This window comes from Mobula birostris, chromosome 17, assembly GCF_030028105.1.
Source record: "Mobula birostris isolate sMobBir1 chromosome 17, sMobBir1.hap1, whole genome shotgun sequence".
In the NCBI taxonomy this organism is placed as follows: Eukaryota; Metazoa; Chordata; class Chondrichthyes; order Myliobatiformes; family Myliobatidae; genus Mobula; species Mobula birostris.
The window spans coordinates 70,337,052-70,362,330 of NC_092386.1; the positions used below are offsets into that span (position 1 = coordinate 70,337,052).

The 25,279-nt window shown below is 42.2% G+C and overlaps 1 protein-coding gene across 2 annotated transcripts in view; it reads left to right on the plus strand.

Annotated features, from left to right (window-relative positions):
* LOC140211751 (methylcytosine dioxygenase TET2-like) overlaps positions 1–25,279 on the plus strand; it is a 180,254-nt gene that overhangs the window by 101,046 nt on the left and 53,929 nt on the right. For both annotated transcript variants that reach the window (XM_072281885.1, XM_072281886.1), the window contains 4 exons: positions 3,775–6,697; positions 12,321–12,411; positions 18,507–18,600; positions 23,226–23,434. In XM_072281885.1, the coding sequence (XP_072137986.1) occupies positions 3,820–6,697; positions 12,321–12,411; positions 18,507–18,600; positions 23,226–23,434 (3,272 nt within the window). In that variant the 5' untranslated portion in view covers positions 3,775–3,819. The remainder of the gene's footprint in view (positions 1–3,774; positions 6,698–12,320; positions 12,412–18,506; positions 18,601–23,225; positions 23,435–25,279) is intronic.

Here is a 25,279-nt window from a genome sequence, read left to right on the forward strand (position 1 = left end):
TGATGAGATACAAGGAAATGGTGGATGAACTGAATAAGTATTTTGCATCAGTCTTCACTGTGGAAGACACTAGCAGTATGGTGGAAGTTCCAGATATCAGGGGTCACGAAGTGTGTGAAGTTACCATTACTAGAATCAGAATCAGATTGAATATCTCTGGAATATCTCGTGAGATTTGTTAACTTTACGACAACTGTCCAATGAAATGCATAATAAATAAAGAGAGAAAAGAAAACTGAGTTATATTAAGTATATATATAGTAGTTAAATTACAATAAGTGGTGCAAAATAATATAAATAAAAAAGAAATGAGGTAGTGTTCATGGGTTCAATGTCCATTTAGATATCGGATGGCAGAGGGGAAGACGCTGTTCCTGAATTGCTGGGTGTGTTCCTTCAGGCTTCTGTATCTCCTTCCTGGCAGTAACAGTGTGACGAGGGCATGTCCTATGATGTATGTCACCTCCTTGAAGATGAATCGGATATTACGGAAGCTGGCACCCATGATAGAGCTGACTACTTTTGCAAGTTTCTGCAACATTTCGATCTTGTACAGTGGCCCCCACCCCTCTCCGTACCAAATGGTGATGCAGTCAGTCAGAGCACTCTCCACGGATATTTTCAAGTGTTTTAGCTGACAAGCCAAATTTTCTGAAACTCTTAATGAAATAGAACCACTGTCTTGCCTTCTTTATAGCTGCATTAATATGTTGCATCCAGATTAGATCTTCAGAGATATTGACACCCAGGAACTTGAAATTGTTCACTCTCTCCACTCCTGATCCCTCTCTGAGGATTGGTTTTTGTTCCCTCGTCTTACCATTTTTGAAGTCCACAATCAACTCTTTGGTCTTGCTGATGTTGAGAACAAGGTTGTTAGTATGACTCCACTCAACTAACTGGCATATCTCGCTCCTGTACGACCTTTTGTCACCAGAGAAGGTTCTTGGGAAACTGAAAGGTCTGAAGGTGGATAAGTCATCTGGACCAGAGACTGCTTAACAAGCTACGAGCCCATGGTATTACAGGAAAGGTTGTAGCATGGATAAAGCAGTGGTTGAATAGCAGGAGACAAAGGGTGGGAATAATGGGAGCCCTTTCTGGTTGGCTGCCAGTGACTAGTGGTGTTCCACAGGGGTCTGCGTTGGACCGTTTTTTGGACGGCATATGTCAATGATTTGGATGATGGAATTGATGCCTTTGTTGCAAAGTTTGCAGACAATATGAAGATAGTTTTGAGGAAGTAGAGAGGCTACAGAAGGACTTAGACAGATTAGGAGAATAGGCAAAGAAGTGGTAGATGGAATATAGTGTCGGGAAGTTCATGGTCATGCACTTTGGCAGAAGAAATGAAAGGGTGGGGGTTGACTAAACGGGGAAGAATACAAAAAACTAAAGTGCAAAGGGAGTTGGGAGTCCTTCTGCAGGATTCCCTAAAGGTTAATTTGCAGGTTGAATCTGTGGTAAGGCAGGCAAATGCAATGTTAGCATTCATTTTAAGAGGGCTAAATAGAAAAGAAGGATGTAATGTTGAGACTTTATAAAGCACTGGTGAGACCTCACTTGGAGTATTGTGAGCAGTTTTGGGCCACTTATCTTAGGACGGATATGCTGAAACTGGAGAAGGTTTAAAGGAGGTTCACAAAAATGATTCCAGGATTCAGTGATTTGTCATATGAAGAGTTTTTGCTGGCTCTGAGCTTGTACTGCCAAGAATTCAGAAAAATGAGGAGTGTCCTAATTGAAACCTATCAAATTGTGAAAGGCCTTGACAGGGTGGATGTGGAGAGGATGTCTCTGTGATGGGAGAGTCTAAGACTAGAGGACATAGCCTCAGAATAGATGGGCTTAACTTTTAGAATGGAGATGGGGAATTCCTTTAGCTGGAGAGTGGTAAATCTGGCAGCTGTGGAGGCCACATTCTTGGGTGTATTGAAGGAAGTGGTTGATAGATTCAGATTAGTCATGGCATGAAGTGTCACGGGGCAGAAGACTGGGGCTGAGAGGGAAGTGGATGAGCCATAATAAAATCTTGAAGCAGACTTGATGGGTCAAATGGCCTAATTCTGCTCCTCTGTCTTATGGTCTTATTAACCTACTCATTGAAACATCTTTGGAATGTGGGAGGAAACTGGAGAACTTGGAGGAAACCTACGCATCCAAGTTGTGAATCCCCTTAGCAGCTAACAACAAACTTATTAACCCTAATTACTAATGTAGTATGGAGATGAGTCAGACCATTTCCACGTTGCTAATTCCTAATATCACCAGTGTCCGAATGGCTAGTTTTTAAAAAATTTATAAATATTGGCTTAAACTGCCCTTCTTTTTGGAAGCGTGCTGTGAAGTGTTTTATATCCAATAGACAAGGCAGATGGACTTTCTTCTCACTGTCTAATCTGAAAAATCTGAAAACACCATCACCGCCATTGCGGCACCCCTTTACTACTGTTCTAGAATAGCAGCTTTGAAAATGTGCTTTGATTTTGAAGCATGAGTTACTACTGAGACCTGTATAAAAATACTGTATCAGGGTTTCATTGTTCCTTTATCTCTTTAAAGAGGCTGCAACAAGCTCATGGCTAAGATAAATCAATCATCTATTATGTATCAGAAATTATCACTGGGTAACAGTATGATAGGCAAGTAGAAAGGCAAGAACAATGAGCAGTGGTGCATATTGGTGTGATTAGAGGCTGGGAGCAACCAAGCAAACCGCCATTTAGTGAGTGCAGGTTACAATTTGATTATGATTCCTGAAACCTCTGCCACAGGTGAAATGGGTCTTTGATATCCAAATTAAAACATCAGAGGGTATAAAATCAGTGAAGGGAAGATGAAGGGAAACCATGTAAATTGAGAATAAAGTTTTGTGAAAGCAATGCAGTGATAGAGGGAAGCCTGATGACCTTGTGAATTGTGTGATAAGCAGATAATTAGAATATGAACAGAACAGAAATTCAAGGACATTAATTTTTCAGTAGACGTGCTCACAATAAACCCATGGTTAAGTGATAGATCTTGGGCTATTCTTTATATTGGGCACTGGCTATCTATCATCGCTGATGACAATTCAGGCCTAGAGTGACAGCCTGAAACTAGCACAGGGCCCCCTACTCGCGAATCTGTGCACAGCATTGTGCTCTATTGGGCCTTGCCCACTCTTGCAGAGAGTGTAGTTTCACTCAGAAAACCCTTATGTTTCTTGTTTGCTTACATCAGGGTCCCAGTAAGCTCTTTTCTGCTCTTTGTGGATGTCACTGCTGATTATTTTTAAAGCCAGTGGACCACCCATACATCTGAGCAAAAACAAACAGTAACTTGCTCAAAATGTCCAGCAACCACTGGTATTGTCTCATTTGTAAGATGTCCCAATATGCAAGTATGCTCCATAAGAGTATAGAAACAGAAAATAAAAACTAGGTACTGCACTAGTGAATATTTTTTTGTTTTTTGTTTGTATAATTTTTCTGGTAAAGTAAATGGGGGAAGTAAAAGATTCAGAAATGCACAATTTAAACTTATTTAGTGTGTGGAGGAGTTTATTGAGATTGTGCTCTTTGTTTGCTCTGTGTTTCTTGGGGCTTAGCATTTCCACAAGCAATTGTGAGGGGAATATTAAACTATAATGAATTTCCAATTTGACAATAATATGCGAAACTTGACACCTGTGTCACAATGTGTGAAAAACAGTCGAGATACCAAGGGTAAGGTACAATTTCTGGAATATTATCTGCTGTTTCGTTATGTTAAAAAGCATTTCTCCTCTTTCAGATACGTTCAGTTGGTAACCTTGTGGATGGCCCTCAAGCAGACCAGATGGAACAGGAAAGAGCCGGTCATGTCGAGGACAAGAGACTGAGTCCAGTGCTAACGATCCGTTGCTACTCCCCAGGGTGCCCAGCTGAAGCCCTGTCAGTGAAGGGTGAAACTGTGAGTGAGTTACACCAACAACCAGAAATTGAGCCACACCAAGTCAATGGAGATTGCAAATGGAACAGTGTGAAAAGCAGCTACATTGAGAGCCTCGCACAGCAACAGGAAGGAAACTCTCAGAACCCTGAGGCTCAGCGAGAAACGCTAAGAGCCTCCAAGAATGTGCAGAATGGCATTAAGCATGCCCTCAGTGAATTTTCTTTGTATGGGCTTCAGCAATGCAAGAAAATAAAGTTGGTTGAAGAGGCAAATGGACAGGATGTGGACGTAGAGAATCAAGAGGTCAATGTGAAAAGGTGCATTTGGGAAAAGGGTGGACTTTGTGAGACTGATGGGCAGAATTCACCGGGAGATACGAACAAGCCTCCTGCTCCTGACAGTGAAGCTCCCGGATGCCTCCAACCACAATCAAAACGGAAGGTTATCAAGCAAGTTGACAGTTACAAAAATGGAGACGTTCTCCCCTGCTTTGAAATCAACCAGGTGCCAATTGCAAATGGTGCTATAAGTTCTGCATCTTCCACAAACATCCAGCAGGATGGTCTCCGGGTGCTGACTCCGGGCTACCCAGAGTACTTTTTTACTGCTTCATCCCGAGAATACACCAGAATATCTCAGACCACAGCTCCCTCACATACCTCATTGTCCCGCGGGAGCTCCCCCTCTGCACCACCACCAGCCTCCGGTGGAGTCAGTACAGAAGCTTACACCTGGGGGAGGGGCGGCAGCTTCCTGGTGACGCCAGGGGTGTATTCGCCGAAAGCAGAAGGGCAGATTAAGCAACAGCTTCAGCAGGTAGTGGCGGCCATGAACCAGGAAGGGCAGAAACATCCACCCACCGACAGCCCAGGCTCTGCAGGCTTCAGCAGGACCTCTAGCAGTGACTCTGACATGAGTTCTTGGACTGGTGCTACTGGTCTGTCCAACACTTCGTCACAAATAACAGCAGGGCTCGGCTTCCTTCCCAACAATCAGGGCCCACTGGAGACGACGGGCAGCAGGCATTCTCCACGACAAGCTGAGGCTGTGGGGCTGCTGCAAATAGCAAGGCCCCAGTCATCCTGCGGAGAGCAGGAGCAGTACGGCCTGGCTGAGGGTGGGGTCTTAGCTCGTCTGCACGGCAGCTCTCAAGGTGGAGAGCCGACTCGACAGGCACAGGCTGACACCCAGCCGCCTCCTCAGCAACTGGAGCAGGAGAAGACTTGTGTCTGGGGCGACCCTGGGCAGCAGACCAATGTCCGGCCTCCTCAGCAGCACCGAGGGGCTGCCCCGTTCCAGGGGTCGGAGGGCTTGAAGAAGGGTGAAGGGCAGAAGGCGGAGCCGGAGCCCCGGGTGCGGTTATACCGGCCGGAATCAGCTCCACAGTACCTGCTCCCTGCCAAGGTGGAAACCCCAGCTGCAAGGACATCGCTGCTGCAAGGCGTGGCTCCGGACCGTCCCCACTCTGTGCCCCGACCGTCGGACATGCTGCTGGTGAATCCCTGTCTGCAGTCCTGGCACTTGGACCAGCAGGGAGTGGCGGGATTAGCTCCCGCTTCCCACCCTTGGCCGCAGGAGCCCCAGACCCAACGGTTACAGCTTGCCCCTGATCCCGGACACATGGCACCAATTTCCAACCACACTTACCAGAGCAGCGGCGGACAACAGCCTGGTGGTGGCTTAAAGCAAGTGGAGCTCGTCAAATTGCAAACCACAGTGGGGACGTCAAGTGAGCGACATTCCCATCCAATGCAGAAACACCACAGCCAGCCTCAGTATACCCAGAGTCCGGCTCAGAGAAAACTAAACGAGTCTCAGTCAAACAAGGTCGTTCTGTCTTACTGTGAGGACAAGCAGACTAGCCCAGATGGGACAAGACTGTACGGGGTAGAAAGCAGTGTGAGCCAAGGTTTTCTGCTGCTAAGCAAAGGCACTGATTTACCACAAGATCAACACACCCAGCAGGAGCCAGAGCAAGCACAGAATCCAAAGCAACAAGTCCATCACACATCTGTTATCCAGCAAACCCAACAGTTACCAGTCCATCACCAACACTCACAGGTGCAAGCTGAACTCCACAAACACTCTGCCCACAGAACTGCGCAGGATTATTCCGTCTCTCACTCGCACCCAGCCTCACTGCAAATGCTCCAAAGCGCGCAAAATGAAGCTCCATCCGTTAAGAAGGAAGACAATGTTCAAGCAACCGCAGCACTTAAATCCCACTTATTGCCACAGGAAGACAGTCAAATAAGACTACACCAACAAAAAATGCAAGATTTCAAGGGACTTCTTAAAGTGATTAAGACTGAGAAAGAATCTCCTACAGGCCCTTCACCGATACTCTCCAGCGCCCAACTGAAAAATGAAGCTGAAGTAGTGAATGTTATTAAACAACAAAGCCGGCAATTCAGCTGTGACCGGCAAAGGCAAGAAAGAAGCATCATTGAAGCACTGGAGCAGCGCTTCAAAGAGTACCATCTCTCCTTCCCTTTTGAACAGCAATCAAGTGTCAAGTCGCCTAAGCAAGTGAAGGTAGAAACCACAGGACCACTCACTGTTTTGTCTGCTACTGCAGATTTCGAGTCTGATATGGGCGGCGACTGTCCCTCTGCTCAGCAAACCAGCTCTTCCACAGAGGCCACACCGACAAAAAAACGGCCGGGATCCACTCTGAGTAATTTTTTAGAGTCACCCATGAAACTTTTAGACACTCCTATTAAAAGCCTATTGGATACCCCGAAAAAGACACAGTTTGATGTCCCGGCATGTAGCTGTGTTGGTAAGTAATATCATCTTGCTTTCCAATGTACATTTATCCCATTTTGTTTCAGTTTTTCTAACATACATGTTGTGTAGGATTTTAAAGATCCATGTATGCAACATCAAGTGTATAGTCCAGCTCTAACATTTCTGTTTCCTTTATCAGAAATAGAACAATTGAAGTTCTTCATGCATGGTATTCCCCTTACGTTTCTATCTTGGCCTCACATTTATCCAAGAGTTAATGTTAATTTTCTCCTGTTCTTCACAGCTTCCCTAACATTGAACTTGACCTGTGCATTTAGCAAAGGCAACTCTCCAGCTCTCTAATTCTCACAAGACTGCAAGATTATGGCTAGTATCACAAATCTCCATCTATACCTTCCTTGATAACTTCAGATGTATCATTCACACACAAAGCCATTTGAAGAAGAATGTATCCAAAACATTATTCCCAGACCTATAAACCACAGACCACACGCACAACCCTGTAAAACCACAGATCTGTGCACTAGCTAACTGTGTAGCATCAGAACCTTGCATCCTCAGTTCTGCAGATCCACAGAATCATGAACTTGTGGAATTCTGCACACTCAGCCAGACTCCTGTAGAACTCTCCTTCCACAAAATTGTGCAGGCTTAGAGCCTAGTGATTGCAAAGCTGTTTAACCACCTTTGAAGAGGTAAATACAAGGAAAATTCAGGCTTCCCCGATAGAAATTTGATTAATATAATTTACTTATGGTTAAAGGCATCCTAATCTGGAAAAAAATTTGACAATTATTTATAAATCACAGTATATTAATTTTGTTTGAGAAGTAAATATCCAAACGATTCTATGTTGAATGCTGGTTTCTGGTATCAGGTATTAATCTATTCAGTTTTCAGAAGCAGTGAGAGTAGAGTAGTAAACACCAAACAAAAACATATTTTAATATTTTGGGAGATTCTTTCTTCATGGCCTACTACTGCAGAGCAAAACAACAAGAGTTCCTAGAGTCATTAGTCATAGAAGATGGGTATCTCATCCTAAAAAGGTGTTCCAATTGTCTCCACTCATGGATGTTTGCCTAGTGCATAAAGAATATCAGGTTCTAAAATACATTCAAAATCTGATTCAGATTAATTGTATTTGTATTCAATTGCTTCCACTAAAACTTACAGTAGAATCATGAATGATGGGATATTGGGTCTTGTGGCAAGTGAGTAATGTGAACAATGAGATTTCTGGGAATAAGTGTAGTGAAGAATGAAAGTCATAGGATTCTCAGAATGTGTGTTGTGCGATTCCGGGAATGAGCACAGTGAGCAACTGGGGTCTTGGACTCCAGGGTTGACGGATGTCAAGGAATGGGACTAATGGCCACCTGCAAATGAGTGCAGTCAGGAAGAGGAGTGGAATTTAGGAATGGGGGAGATGTGGAATGGGAGTGGATGAGTTTTTGAATTGAGCATTGTTGAGGACTGGGGGTGATGGGATTTGGGGAATGAATACAGGGTATTCAGGGAACGGTGGAATTCAGAGAATATCTATAGCTGAGGAATGAATAGGTGTTGTAGTATTTAGTGCCATGAGGTTGGGGCTATTTGAATTTTGATGATGATTCTGGTAGGGTGTAAGATGAATTCTAGAATCGTGCATATTAAGTTTTGGGAACACTTGAATTCTCGGACTAAGTGCAGGTAGGAACAGGAGTGATATGGAAGTGGTCACTGGTAGGCTAAGGTTCTTATTGCTCACTCCTCTATTCCAATTCCCACTATTGAACAGGAGATCCAACATGCAGTGTGGAAAAATAGATACATGAAGGAATTTATATACAGAGGGAGGGTGGACAAGTTACTCAAGAATCTGGGAATCTGCAAACAGGATAGGTACCATGCTGCTAAATAGGTAATTAGTGCAGAAATTGAACTACAAACATACCAAAGGAGGAATGCCGTTATGAAGTACTTATTTTATTAGGCCATATCCACTGGTGGACGTTGATTACTTTTTTGTGTGAGATTGTTTCCACAAGTCCAATGTAACATGATGAGGCTGTGGGACTCTACATGAGCCCCCTCCACTGGCTGCAACTTGTAATATTTCAGCGTGGTTCCTGTGACATAAAATTGGGTGAGGATGCACAACAAAGGGCAGAACAAGCCACAGTGAAAAAAATCGAGGCAGCAAACAGCGTGAAAACTATTATAGGTTTCAGAACCGAAACAGAAAGGAAATACGAAGAAGAATGCAGGTAAATTCAAGAATGTCTCAAGTCGCAGGATCTTGGATTCTATAGCTTATGCTTAGGAGGTGATGGAGGTAAAGAAGTTTCTGATGACGTAGTCTAAAGTAGTGCCATGTCAAATCCTTAGAAAGTTGCTTCAAAGATGTAGAAAATACAGATCTATCAAAGGCACAGCAGAAAACTGCATGAACATTAGCGACTTACCCAGTTAGATTAGATTAGATTATGAGGACACGCAGTCCTCTTTTATTGTCATTTAGTAATGGATGCATTTAGAAAACAAAATGTATCAACAATTTGTTCCTCCAGAATGATATCACAGAAACACAAGACAAACCAAAACTAAAAAAAACCTGACAAAAACCACATAATTATAACATATAGTTACAACAGTGCAAAGCAATACTGTAAATTGATAGAAGAACAGACCATGGGCACAGTAAAAAAAAAAGTCTCAAAGTCTCTCGAAAGTCCCATCATCTCACGCATATGGTTGAAGGGAGAAACTCTCCCTGCCATGAGCTTCCAGCGCCGCAAACTTGCCAATGCAGCATCCTGGAAGCACCCCACCACGGTCCAACTCTGAGTCCGTCTGAAAACGTCGAGCCTCCAACCAGCCCTCCGACACCGAGTACCATCTCTGCTGAGTGCTTTGACCCCGGCCCCGGCAATAGGCAAAGCCGAGGATTTGGGGCCTTCCCCTCCAGAGATTCTCGATCGCACAGTAGCAGTGGCAGCGAAGCAGGCATTTCAGGAGTTTCTCCAGATGTTCCTCCGTGCTTCTCATGTCTGTTTCCATCAAATCAGGATTGTGCACGGCCCCTATTTAACAAATACAACATCAATTCGGTGCAGCCGCGTGCGCTGCGTGGCGTCGCCATCTCCTCCTCCCCTGAGAGTCACTCTCAGAAGTTCACCCCCAATAGAGTACCAGCCAAAGCCACAAACTCATTGGATGAAGCACTACTCTAGAACAATAAACACTAAAGAGAAATAGTTAACCTTTTACGTAAAAAAAAATCTAGAATTGGAAAGCAGAGAAATACTAACTTATTTTCTCTCCAGTTCTGATGAAGGATCTTCAAATTGAAAGTTAGTTTCTTCTTTCTTAGAGGCTGCTTGACCAACTGAGTCTTGCCAACATTTACTGTTTTAATTTCAATTTATTGTTTGCCTTCCTAGTCGCTTGTTGTATCTGCATGTTAACTGTCAATGATCTGTGTACAAGGATACCCAGATCCCTCTGAATATCTCTCACCAATGACGGTTTTTCTGCAAAATAATGGCATCACATTTGTCCACATTATAATCTTTTTCTATATCCCTGAAGCCTTTATTCTTCTTTGGAGAATGAGAGGAGCAGTATCTTTGCTAAGCATTCTATTTTTCCAGGCCAGTAGCTTCCTTGTTGCTAAGGCCATAGATTGAAGTTAACCACTTCGTGAACTTGTTATACATCTCTTAAAACTGTGGCTAATATCGCTTCTGAGCTTTGTAATCAATGCCTGGTGAAATTTCAAATCAGTAGAAGCCCTGGCGTAATAGTAAATCAGTTGCCATGTTGGTGTATTCTATTGCCAAGGTCACATCAGGATTCTGGATTTTAGCAGGAGTGAACTATTCATCTGCCAGGAATAATTTCTGGCAACCATGTCAATGAAATAAGGCTTAGGCATTTTGGCTTTTATCCAAACACTACATCATGAGAAGTTTTAATGGCTTGCATGTGATTTAAAAGGCTGTTATGTTGTAGTAGAAAAACCACAAAATAAATGTGATTCCTATGTGTATGCATGTTTACTGTATCTCTTTACATTGGGGAAATTAAATAGTCATGCTAAGGGATCAAAAGGCTCTTTATTTTGAATTTCAATTCATCTAAACTTTCTTAATTATTTCTCTAACCAGTGAGCACATCACAAGGCATCCTTTATGTTTCCTGATGAAGATTTTGGCCCAAAATATTCACTGTTTTCCCCTCTCCATAGATGCTGCCTGACCTACTTAGTTCCTCCAGCATTCTGTATGTGTTACTCTGGATTTCTAGCATCTGTAGAATCTCATGTTTTTATCCCAAACAGTTGACAGTCATTGAAGTATTTTTGACAAGTAATTGCTATAGGGAAGCATTGCAGACAATATGTCAATAGCACAATCCCAGTGCAATGAGATTAATGTCCAGGGGACATTGATCTTTGATCACTAGCACTTTGACTATGTGAGATCATTGCCTGCCACCTCCATATATTTGGCTCCACTGACGTCATAGGATCCAAATGAGGGATGATGCATTCAAATAACAGCTGATTTGTATGTAAGCATTTTGGCACGGTGGCCAAAATTTCTGCCAATGGTAAACATCAGAGAGCAACGCACACAAATTGCTGGAAGAGTTCAGCAGGTCAGGCAGAGTCTATGAAGAGGAATAAACAGCCCATGTTTTAGATAGATAGATAGACATACTTTATTGATCCCGAGGGAAATTGGGTTTCGTTACAGTTGTACCAACCAAGAATAGAGTATAAATATAGCAATATAAAACCATAAATAATTAAATAATAATGTGTAAATTATGCCAGATGGGAATAAATCCAGGACCAGCCTATTGGCTCAGAGTGTCTGACGCTCCAAGGGAGGAGTTATAAAGTTTGATGACCACAGGCAGGAATGACTTCCTATGATGTTCAGTGTTGCATCTCGGTAGTACATTAATGTAGTGGATGGGAGACATTGTCCAAGATGGCATGCAACTTGGACAGCATCTTCTTTTCAGACACCACCGTCAGAGAGTCCAGTTCCATCCCCACAACATCACTGGCCTTAATGAATGAGTTACGAAGGGATTGGAGGGTTAATGGGTGGGTAGGTGGGTTAGTATTGGGTTAATTGGTCACTGTAAATGGCCTTGTGATTAGGGTTAATGGGTGGGTAGGTGGGTTAGTATTGGGTTAATTGGTCACTGTAAATGGTCCTGTGATTAGGGTTAATGGGTGGGTGTCCAGAAGGACCTATTTCTTTAAATAAAATAAACAAATATTTCCCCCCGATAATAATGCAGGGAGGAGAATGCCCCTGGTCTTTCAGTAATGCTAGAGGAAACTTTTGTGTCGAACTGAGAGTATTGCTGAGACCTCAGTTTGACCAGCCTTCTCCACTGTACGACTCATAACTTAGTGCCTCAGTGCTTCCTGTGAACCCAGATCCTGGACTGCATGATGTGATGCAGGAGGCAGTATCTCCTTTTCCCCTCTCTGTTCCCAATTGTGCACAAAGGATTTTTAATTATCCTTCAATTTTTACTGTAATTTCATTGATTTATATTAATTACTCCTATTAATGTAAACATTTTCTTGTCAGTAAAATAAGTGAATGGCTTAATGTTAGTTTCTTTTCATTTTGAATCAACAGAGCAAATTAGTGAAAAAGATGAAGGTCCTTACTACACACACCTTGGAGCAGGCCGTGATGTTGCTCAAATTCGAGAGCTAATGGAAAATAGGTACACCTATGTTGACATCTTTGATCTCTACAATAAAGCAATCTGTGATATGATTTTTGTTCATCTATATTTTTTTGTAACCAGGTTTACAGTTTGAATGTTCATTCTAAGAACTAATAGGTCTTATTGAACTTGTCTCCTTGTTGACTAGATAGTTGAAGCTTGTGGGGCTAGAAATTAGGGAAAGGTCTGTTCTTAATAATTACCTCCCTGATGAATTAGTATACCAAAAACAATTTAAAATAAATGTGACCAGAAACACTGTGCATTCAGTAAGAATTCTACTTGCACATTTATTTCCTGTATTTGGTGGAATTTAAATAATACATGGGAACATTAAACAAATGGAACCTGCAATGCATAGACTTGGTGAGTCAAATCAACTAAACTGGTAACTGCAACTCTTCGCAATGGTCAATGCATTCACAACGACTATAGGATGCCCCAAGTCCACCTGTACATACACAGGTATACCTCATTATATATAGTTCATGATTATTTGCACTATTGTTTTGTTTGCTTTTTGATTCTGTACAGCGAGAGCTCTGGGAAACCGGCATCAAATTCCCTGTGTGTGTCCACATACTTGGCCATATTAAAGGATTCTGATTCTGATTGACTTCGATGGCACAAGTCTACTGTGCCACGCCAATGGTTTTTGAGACTGCTTTGTGAAGGAAGCCATTGAAATAAAACTAGAGGAAAAGAATTTTAACAAAGACGAAGGTCTCGCTCTAAGTAAGAACTGGAATTCGTTTGTAAACAAGATGGGACAGCGGAAACCTGATTGGATGAGGACTAAATGGACTAAGGGAGTATAAATACCACCAGACTAGACATATCCAGTCATCATCCCTGATGAAAACGGCAAAGTTTGTCATCGAAACATTGGTTAAAATCATTACCTATACCTGGCTAGATGACCGAGAAAAGTTTATTCGTGAAATGGTTAATTCATGATTTTACTGGATTGTCTTAAAGGAAATCAGAAATCAAATGCTGTAAGACCATAAAATATAGGAGCAGAATTAGGTCATCTGGCCCATTGTGTCTGCTGTGCCATTCAGTCATGGCTGATTCTTTTTTTCTATCTCCTCCCCAACCCCAGTTCCTGGCCTTCTCCCTGTAACCTTTGATGCCATGTCCAATCAAGAACCTATCAATCTCTGCCTTAAACATGCCAATGACCTGGCCTCCACAGCTGCATGTGGCAACAAATTCCACAAATTCACCACCCTTTTGGCTAAAGAAATTTCTTTGCATCTATGCTTTGAAAGGGTGCCCCTCTATCCTGAAGCTATGACCTCTTGTCCTATACTCTCCCACCATGGGAAAGATCCTTTCACTCTGTCTAGGCCTTTCAACATTTGAAAGGTTTCAATGAGATCCCCCTCATCCTTCTGACTTCCAGCAAGAACAGACCCAGAGCCATCAAATGTTCCTCATATGATAATCCTTTCATTCCTGGAATCATCCTTGTGAACCTCCTCTGGACCTTCTCCAATATGAAGGGTCCAAAACTGTTCACAATATGCAAGGTGAAGCCTCACCAGTGCCTTATAAAGCCACAGTATCATATCCTTGCTCTTATATTCTAGACCTCTTGAAATGAATGCTAACGTGGCATTTGCCTTTCTCACTATTGACTCAACCTGCAAGTTAACCTTCAGGGTGTTCTGCACAAGGACTCCCAAGTCCCTCTGCATCTCAGATTCCTGGATTTTCTCCCTGTTTAGAGAATAGTCCACACATTTATTTCTACTACCAAAGTGCATGACTATGCATTTTCCAACATTGTATTTCATTTGCCACTTCCTTGCCCATTCTCCTAATTGAAGTTCTTCTGCATCCTACCTGTTTCCTCAACACTACCTGCCCCTCCAATAATCTTCGTATCATCTGTAAACTTGGCAACAAAGCCATCTATTCCATCATCTAAATCATTTATATACAGCATAAAAAGAAGTGGTTCCAACACCGACCTGTTGCAGAACACCATGAGTCACTGACAGCCAACCAGAAAAGGATCCTTTTATTCCCACTCACTGCCTCCTACCAATCAGGCAATGCTCTAACCATGTTCGTAACTTTCCTGTAATACCATGGACTCTTAGCTTGGTAAGCAGCCTCATGTGTGGCACCTTGTCAAAGGCCCTCTGGAAGTCCAAATATACAACATCCACTGCATCTCCTTTATCTATCCTACTTGTAATCTCCTCAAAGAATTCCAACAGGTTTGTCAGGCCAGAATTTCCCTGAAGGAAAACATGCTGACGTTGTACTATCTTGTCCTGTGTCACCAAGTACCACATCACTTCATCCTTAACAATTGACTCTAACATCTTTCCAACCACTGAGGTCAGGCTAACTGGTCTATAATTTCCTTTCTGCTGCCTTTCTCTTTTCTTAAAGAGTGGATTGACATCTGCAATTTTCCAGTCCTCTGGCACCATGCCAGAGTCCAATGATTTTTGAAAGATCATTTCTAATGCTACCATAATCTGATGCTACCTCTTTCAGAACCCTAGGGTGCAGTTCTTCTGGTCTGGGTGACTTATGTACCTTTAGGTCTTTAAACTTTTTGAGCACCTTCTCTCTTGTAACAGTAACTGCACCCACTTCTCTTCCTTCACACACTACAACATCAGGCATACTGCTAGTGTCTTACACAATGAAGACTGATGCAAAATACTCATTTAGTTCATCTGCCATCTCCTTGTCCCCCGTTATTATTTCTCCTGCCTCATTTTCTAAAGGTCCTATATCCACTGTCATTTCTCTTTTATTTTTAGCATACTTGAAAGATCTTTTACTGTCCACTTTGATATTATTTGCTAGCTTGCTTTCACATTTCATCTTTACCCTTCTAATGATTTTTTTAGTTGCTCTCTGCAGGTTTTTAAAAACTTCCCAATTCTCTATCTTCCCACTAATTTTTGCTTTGTTGTATGCCCTTTCTTTTGCTTTTACAATAGCTTTGAGTTCCTTTGACGGCCATGGTTGCACTATTTTACCATTTGAGTATTTCTTCATTTTTGGAATACACATGTCCTGCACCTCCTTCATTTTTCCCAGAAACTCTCACCATTGCTGCTCTGCTGATATCCCTGCCAGCAGCTCCTTCCAAATTACTTCCAAATCCTCTCTCATACCACTGTAATTTCCCTTACTCCACTGAAATACTGTTACATCAGACTTTACTTTCTCCCTCTCAAATTTCAAGATGAACACAATCATATTGTGATCACTAGTTCCTAAGGGTTCTTTTATCTTAAACTCCCTAATCGCCTGCTGTTCATTACATAAGAGTATAGCTGATCCCATAGTAGGTTCAACATCAAACTGCTCTAAAAAGCCATCTCTTCAGCATTCAACAAACTCTCTCGCTTGAGATCCATTACCAACTTGATTTTCCCCAATCGACCTGAATGTTGAAAGCATCTATGACTGCCATAACATTGCCCTTTTGACTTGCCTTTTCTGTTTCCTGTTGTAACCTGTGAACCACCTCCCAGCCACTGTTGGGAGGCCTGTATATACAGTGGTATGCAAAAGTTTGGGCACCCCGGTCAAAATTTCTGTTACTGTGAATAGTTAAGTGAGTAGAAGATGAACTGACCTCCAAAAGTCATAAAGTTAAAGATGAAACTTTTTTTCAACATTTTAGGTAAGATTAGTGTACTATTTTTGTTTTGTGCGATTTTAGAGTGGGAAAAAAAAAGGAGCACCATGCAAAAGTTTGGGCATCACAAGAGATTTGAGCTCTCAGATAACTTTTACCAAGGTCTCAGACCTTAATTAGCTTGTTAGGGCTATGGGTTGTTCACAGTCATCCTTAGGAAAGGCCAGGTGATGCAAATTTCAAAGCTTTATAAATACCCTGACTCCTCAAACCTTGTCCCAACAATCAGCAGCCATGGGCTCCTCTAAGCAGCTGCCTAGCACTCTGAAAATTAAAATAAATGATGCCCACAAAGCAGGAGAAGGCTATAAGACGGTGGTCCCCAACCTCTGGGCTGCGGACCGATACCGATCCGCGAAGAATGCAGTGGTGCAGCGGTATCCGGAGCGCACCCAGCACACCTTTAAGAAAAAAGCCAAAATAAACAAGCTAATTAATTAGCTGCTGCCCGGCACATAAATGTCGGCCCAGATCAGAGATGATTGCCGATTGTGTCAACATTTACATGCTAGGCAGCACCTAATTAATTAGCTTGTTTATTTTGGCTTTTTTCTTAAAGACGTGCTGGGTGCATTCCGGATACCGCTGCACCACTGCATGCTTTGCGGATTGGTATCGGTCTGCGGCCCGGAGGTTGGGGACCACTGCTATAAGAAGATAGCAAAGCATTTTCAGGTAGCCATTTTCTCAGTTCGTGATGTAATTAAGAAATGGCAGTTAACAGGAATGGTTGAGGTCTGGTAGACCAAGAAAACTTTCCGAGAGGACTGCTCGTAGGATTGCCAGAAAGGCAAATCAAAACCCCCATTTGACTGCAAAAGACCTTCAGGAAGATTTAGCAGACTCTGGAGTGGTGGTGCACTGTTCCACTGTGCAGCAACACCTGCACAAATATGACCTTCGTGAAAGAGTCATCAGAAGAAAACGTCCTCACCACAAAATTCAGTATCAGGAGTTTATAAAGGAACAAGCCTGATGCATTTTGGAAACAAGTCCTGTGGACTGATGAAGTTAAAATAGAACTTTTTGGCTGCAATGAGCAAAGGTATATTTGGAGAAAAATTGGTGCAGAATTTCATGAAAAGGACACCTCTCCAACTGTTAAGCACGTGGATGGATCGATCATGCTTTGGGCTTGTGTTGCAGCTAGTGACACAGGGAACATTTCACTGGTAGAGGAAAGAATGAATTCAATTAAATACCAGCAAATTCTGGAAGCAAACATCACACGGTCTGTAAAAAAGCTGAAGATGAAAAGAGGATGGCTTCTACAACAGGATAATGATCCTAAACACACCTCAAAATCCACAATGGACTACCTCAAGAGGCGCAAGCTGAAGGTTTTGCCATGGCCCTCACAGTCCCCTGACCTAAACATCATCGAAAATCTGTGGCTAGACCTCAAAAGAGCAGTGCATGCAAGACAGCCCAAGAATCTCACAGAACTAGAAGCCTTTTGCAAGGAAGAATGGGCGAAAATCCCCCAAACAAGAATTGAAAGACTCTTAGCTGGCTACAGAAAGCATTTACAAGCTGTGATACTTGCCAAAGGGGGTGTTACTAAGTACTGACCATGCAGGGTGCCCAAACTTTTGCTTCAGGCCCTTTTCCTTTTTTTGTTATTTTGAAACTGTAGAAGATGGAAATAAAAAAGTAATCTTCTTAAAATATTAAAGAAATGTGTCTTTTTTAACTTTATACCTTTTGGAAATCAAGTCATCTTTTACTCGCTTAGCTATTCACAGTAACAGAAATTTTGACCAGGGGTGCCCGAACTTTTGCATACCACTGTAACTGCCATCAACGTCCTTTTACCTTTGCAGTTTCTTAACTCAGCCCACAAGGATTCAATGTCTTTTGATCCTATATCACATCTTTCTACTGATTTAATGCCATTCTTTACCAGTTGAGTCACACCATTCCCTCTGCCTACCTCCTATCCCTCCGATATAACGTGTAACCTTGGACATTCAGCTCCCAACTACAACCATCTTTCAGTCATGATTCAGTGATGGCCACAACATCATACCTGGCAATCTGTATTATTGTATCAAGATCATCCACCTTATTTCTTATACTATGCGCATTTGGATACAACACCTTGAGTACCCTATTTGCTGTCCTTTCTGACTCTGCATCCCTAATGATTTGATACTCAGCCTGTGGCTGTAACTAAGTCCCCTGCCTGCCCTTCCTGACAATCGAACTACATGCTATCTTTACTTTTTTACCATCCATCCTTTCCTGAGTCCCTTCATTCCAGTTCCCACCCCACAGCCAGGTTAGTTTAAACCCTCCCCAACAGCTCTAACAAACCTGCCTGCGAGAATACTGGTTATGCTGTTTTTTTAAATAATGTTTTTAGTCTTGTGACTGAGAGTAATAGTCTTGTTAATGCTTTTGCTTCTCTCAGGTTTAGCAAGAAAGGCAGTGCTATAAGAATCGAGAAAATTATTTACACTGGCAAGGAGGGAAAAAGCAGTCAAGGATGCCCTATTGCAAAATGGGTGAGCTTTAATTTTATTTCCACAATCTGAAAAAGATGGCCATTACATTGATTTGCACTTGGTTGTTTAGAATCAATTTGGATTTTTGGGAAAAGACAAAAATACAATGCAAGTGCTGTTGATCATAAAACTCTATTTGTACAGAAGCAAGCCCTTTGGTCAGTGATTTCTGTGTTGACCATGATGTTAATCCAAACTAATCTCTCCTTGCTCCACTTAGTTTATTTCCCTCCATTTCCTGACTCTTCAATGTGACTTTTAAACTTGGCTATCTCGTGTGCTTTCCCTACTTCCACTGGCAGTGTATTCAGACATCCAGCAGTGTGCTTCATAAATCTTTTAAAACTTCCTTCTTAAGGCTATTCCCTCTAGTATTCAACATGTTCATCCTGGGGAGGAGGAAGATTCTTACTGTCTACCTTATCTATAACTCTCATTACTTTACATACTGTACTTCCGTCAGGTTGCCTCTTAATCTCTGACACTTCTGAGAAAACATTCCAAGTTTATCCAACTTTTTAAAGTTGATGCTGTGAATCTTTTCTGCATCCTATCCAAAGCCTCTACAGCTTACTATAATGAGGCAACTAGAAGTACTCACAGCACTGCAGGTGTGGTCTGACTAAAGTTTTATACAAGTGCAAGATGTTGTCTGTACTTTTATAGTTGACACCATGAGGCACCATGCTGCCTTTACCACTCTTACCTACTTGTGTTGCACTTTCAGGGAGCTATGGACTTTCACCCCAAGATCCTTTTGTAAACCAGTGTCCCTAAGGATTCTGCTATTTACTGTATACTTGCCTCTCAAAAGAGGAAAGTACACTGACCTCTCAGAGGGCAACACCTCGCATGTCTCTGGACTAAACTCCATCTGTTACATCTCCACTCAAATTTCTAACTGCTCTATATCCTGCTGAATCCTTTAACAACCCTCCTCACTATTCATAACTCTGCTGACTTACATTTTCATCCAAAGCATTTGTTAGGAGCAACAGGGTAGTGTAGAGGTTAGCATAACACCAGTGACTCAGGTTCAGTTCCATCACTATAAGAGGTTTGTACATTCTCCTTGTCACTGTGTTGTCTTCTAGGTACTCTGGTTTCCTCCTACATTCCAAAGATTAATTGGTCACTTTGGTGTAATTAGACAGCATGGGCTCATTGGGCCTGAATGGCCGGTTACCGTGATGTATCTCAGAGTAAGTCAATGATATCTCACAAACAGTGGTGGTCCTAGCATCGATCTGAGCAGAACACCACTGCTCACAGAATTCCAGTCAGAATAGCACCACTACTCTTTTTCTTCCATGCTCAAGCCAGATTTGAATCCAAGCTATCAACTCTCCATGGATCAGCCTTCCACGAGGGACCTTGTTCAGTGCTTTACTAAAATCCAAGTATACAGTACAGCATCCACTGCCCTAACTCTATCAATCATCTTCGTCACCTCCTCAAGACAACTTAATCTTAACCTCCCTGGCACAAAGCCATCTTATCTATTGCAAGTAAGTCTATGCTTCTCCTAGATTCAAGTAGATTTTATCCCTAAGAATCTTCAGCAATAATTTCCCTGTATGTTATACTCAAACTTTCTAATTGGCTTCCATAGGCTTTTGCTTATAAGTCTCTGTCACCCAGCAATATAAGGTCTGGTGCTCTCTCCTGAATACGATGTGTCTCTGAAAATTTGTTCATGAATAGCACGCAGTCAGAACCAATTAGACTATTAAATTCAATGTCAAATCATGTACTCAAAGTGAGATAATGAGATGGGTATAAGTATTGGACTCTGAGTGGTTGAGCTCAAGTAAAAGTGAAAGTAAAATTTTCAGTGCAGGAGAGATTATTGGTCAGTAACTCCAATGTTCGGTGGCGAGTTTCAAAGGTTTCAAAGGCCTGTTCAAAGTTTCAGAGGTTTCAAAGGTACATTTAATGTCAGAGAAATGTATACAATATACACCCTGAAATGCTTTTTCTTCACAGTCATCCACGAAAACAGAGGAGTGCCCTAAAGAATGAATGACAGTTAAATGTTAGAACCCCAAAGTCTCCCCCAGCTCCCTCCCCCCACACGTAAGCAGCAGCAAGCAACAATCCCCCCCCCTCCTCCCACCAGCAAAAAAAGCATCGGCACCTGCCACCGAGCACTCAAGTGTGAGCAAAGACACAGACCTGCAGTTACCCCAAATACCACGCGTTTCACCCGATATTCAACATACCACAGGCTCTCTCTCTCCCTAATGAGGCAGAAGGAGGTGTCTCCATTTTCCCAGCGAGCGGGGAGACATAACAAACAACTCACTGGTTTATGATGTTAAAAGTCCGTTATGTCATTTTTTTCTCGAGCTCTGTGCCAAAAGATCTGGACACACAGCCGTAGATATTCCAACTTCCCTGATGATACGCGGGTCTCCTGCCGTGACACCGACCTTCGATCCGCCCACCTCCAAAGCTCTGATCCTAAACCTCCAGAGCTGAGCCTGACTCTTAGGCCAAGCCCATGGTGTGCCGAACAACAACAGCCAATTATGAAACCCCAAGAGTGGGTCCCATTCCCACAAAGAACCGTAGTCAGTGTGTAACTCCAGGTCAAAAGAATCCGGAAAGGGAAAAATAAAGATATCAGAGATGGAAATAGAACTGTTTCCAAAGATGCAAGCAAAGGAGTCGCCGTTCAGCGCCATCATCACTCTGCTCCACCTCTGAACAGCAAATACTGTTCTGCATATTTCAATATTGAATCTCACACTGAAGTAGCACAGCTTCAGCAGAGTTAGGGCATCTTGGAAGTAATTCATCACTTTCCACAATTTCAAACATGTTGGGTCCCTGGAAAAGGTATAGATGTTGAATCCAGTGACTTGGCGTCAACCAAAGATATTTCTGTCCAAATCCTTTGAAATATAAATTGCACTCACCGCAGTGTTTGATGAGTATTCCATTACCCTGAACATCAAAGAGTACAGCACAGGAACAGGCCATTCGGCCCTCATACTGTGCCAAAACAGGTAAAAAGCAAATCCAAAACACCCATGCGCTAACCCCATAGTGCTACCTACCATGTCCCTATCCCTCCATCTTCGTAACATCCCTGTGCCTATCCAAACAGCTCTTAAAAGCCTCTGATGTATTTGCCTCTACCACTGTACCAGGAAATGCACTTCAGGCATCCACAACTCTTTGAGTAAAAAACTTACCCCTCACATGTCCCTTGAACCTAACCCCTCTCACCTTCAATACCTACCCTCTGACTATACTAAAAAAGAAAAAGGCTTGCCTCTTCTTAAATGTACCACCGTCTTCTCTTGCTGAAGGCTTAATACTCGCACTGAATCACTGAGACACTCACACAATGACCGCTTCACTTGAGCCCACCCTCGCTTTAGTTACAGCTGAGTTTAGGCCTCTGACGCAGACACCTACCGCACCTGTGCAGTCCAGAAAGACCGGCCTTGCCTGAATCTGTTGCTTCTATCCTTTCTCTTGACTTCAGTATGGGTCTGACCCGATAATGCCCTCCTCTGGATTTGAACATTCTGAGTGAATTGCAGAATGCACCATTACAGCTAACCCAGCCGTTCTTTGGCTCTTGGGTGTATTGTTCATTCGTTATGTACCATGTCTTTAATATAGGCGATTATGATCTTTTCATGACCATGACTTTTCTTGGCATATTCTTCTACAGAAGTGCCATTGCCTTCTTCTGGGCAGTGTCTTTACAAGACAGGTGACCCCAGCTATTATCAATAACCTGCAGAGACTGTCTGCCTGTCGTCGGTGGTCGCATAACCTGGACTTGTGATATGCACCAGCTGCTCACACAACCATTCAGCACCTGATCCCATGGCTTTCCGTGACCCTGATTATGGGCTTAGCAGGTGTTACATCTTGCCCAACAGTAACCTGCGGGCTAGTGGAGGAAAAGGGCGCCTTCTACCTCTTTTGGTAGAGACGTATCTCCATCCCACCCTCTTCTTGAGTGTTTTTTTAAAATTTAACAGCTTGAATAAATATTAATAGTTTTTTTCAAGGAATGTGTTATTCATACAAAAGAAGACAATACATGTAAAACTTGATCAGTAACATTAAGAGAAATAATTCCTAAATCTTTAGTAGAAAGGAAAGAGGTATTAATCCACAGAATCACAGAAGCCATTAGGTCCATCAGCCCTGGAATTTCAAAATGCTATCCGGTTAGTCCTGGTGTCCCACTCTTTCTCCAAAGCACTGCACATATCCCGTTACACATGTATATCAATTTTATTTGAAACTTGCTATTAGATTTCAGGGAATACACTGAAGTGTGTATAAACCCACTGTAGTAAATAATTCTCTTGCTCTTACCCACATTTGTCTTTAACTGTTACACACTTAATTGAAACCGCTGCCCAGTTGATCCAATAGCATTAGAGAATGATCACTGAAACTGAAATTGGAACTTAAAATTGAGATATATACGTGGAGTTAAAATCCAAATCAGTAATGATTTAATTAAACATGGGACTGTTTCAGAGGACTGCATCCTCCTGATCACAGAATGTTATGTTTCTAAACAAAAGAAAAATGAGATTAGTGTGTTTGCATGTGGTTGTTTGAACATGGTTCCTTTCTGCTGCTGACAGGTGCTTCGCCGAAGTTGCGTGGAAGAGAAGTTGCTCTGCCTGGTCCGGGAGCGAGCTGGCCATTCGTGCGATACTGCAGTGCTGGTTGTCCTGATCCTGGTGTGGGAAGGAATCCCACTACCACTTGCTGACAGACTGTATGTGGAGCTCACAGACACTCTGAGGAGACATGGTGCCCTGACCAGCCGCAGATGTGCACTAAATGAAGAGTAGGAACACAGCATTCTTCAGTCTCTTGTTTATCTTCACTGCACTGTATTAATTTTAGATGGGTCAAAGCAGAGCGGAGCCAGATGGCTATCCTTTTACCTCTGGGAAATGAGCTGAATGACTACTCCATCAGCTGACTGTTTGAGTCTAGTGTGGAAAGAGGAGTTCTACCTAATACAGGTTTCATTATGAAAAGCATTCATAGTTGGACTCAAGGTGTTATTCAAGAGTGGAGCGGCATTTGTTTGACTGTTCAGGATGTAGTGAAGCTGATACTAAGTGCCTTGTGTAGAATGGGTTCTATTCCCCAGCACAAATAAATGTAGCAGAAATTGTACAGCACTTCATTATGTGTTTCAAGAATTGTGGCATTGGTTTGCTACAAAATCTTGAAGTTTAGAATGTAAAGATCCACTTTTTCACTCTACTGACTCGTAGTGCTATAGTGTTCCACCTTCAGGACCCATGTGCACTTTTGGGCAAGGTTTCAAATGTAGCATCACTGAACACAATACCATGACAAAAGGAAGGATTAAATTTTATATTGCAATGGGAGAAGTGCTCTTGTCAAGGTGCATTGTGGGATTGCGGTGTCCCAAAGTGTGCCCACTGCTACTGCTAGTTTGCGGAATCTGTCTCCTCCTACATGTGGTGCAAATAAATGGATGGCAGAATTGTGGATGTAATCTTTGTATAAAGGGTCACTCTTTAATTACACATAATGTAAAGCTTGGTACTTCCCCGAATGTTGTGGAGACTGTAGTAATTCACTGTCAGCAAGAGCAATAGGATGGAAAATCAATGGCCCATGGATTCATATTATTTTCAATTAATGTAGTCAGGACTGACATAACTTTGGCCCTTGTCTCACCCTGAACATAAATTGCAGGCTTTTAATCATTTGGTTGATATCATTCAACACATCCCATCGGAGCATAGTTCTCTGTAACTCACACAAAAGGAGATTCACGAGAATGATCCCAGGAATGACAGCTCTGGGCTTGTATTTGCTGGGCTTTAGAGGAATAAGGTGGGGTGGTGGGGATCTCATTGAAACCTATCGAATATTGAAAGGCCTAGATAGGTAGAGAGGATGTTTCCTATAATGTTGGGGTCAAGGACTGGGGGCACAGCCTCAGAATACAAGGATGTCCCTTTAGAATATAGATGAGAAGGAGTTTCTTTAGCCAGAGGGTGGTGAAACTGTGGAATTCTATGTATTTAAAGTGGAGGATGTTAGGGTTTCAAAGGTTACCAGAAGAAGGCAGGAGAATAGGGTTGAGAGGGATAATAGATCAGCCATGTTGGAATTTCAGAGCAGATTTGATGCGCTAAATGGCCTAATTCTGCTCCTATGACTTGTGATCTTATGATATATACAGGATTGTTCAAGTATGAGCACTTGTATCATATTCAGTGCAACGGTTGCTTTACCCCACCCAGGGTCAAAAAAAATAGTCCCAAGTTGACAAGAGTTCATCTTTAGTCCTTAAGTGAATCTGCAACAGGCAAGAATCTCAATCTTCCCTGATAGGTACCTTTTGCTCAGTCTAACTCAGGATTTCATACACCACTCCTGAATTGCCTTTGAAATCTAGTTCATAGAAAGGGTAAAGGATTTTTTTGCCTTTTCTTCAAGAGGTGACGGAAGATGATGCAAATTTCTTTTTATTTTAAATTTTATTTTTATTTGGATAAGGAATTCACAAATATCATGTACTTTTTTCACACATATAACATTTTCCATTTTTTTATATGTATAAAACTATAATTATTTATACATTCTTAAGTACACATTGAGATGATATAAAAGGAAATTAGACACTTAAATAGATAATTATGTA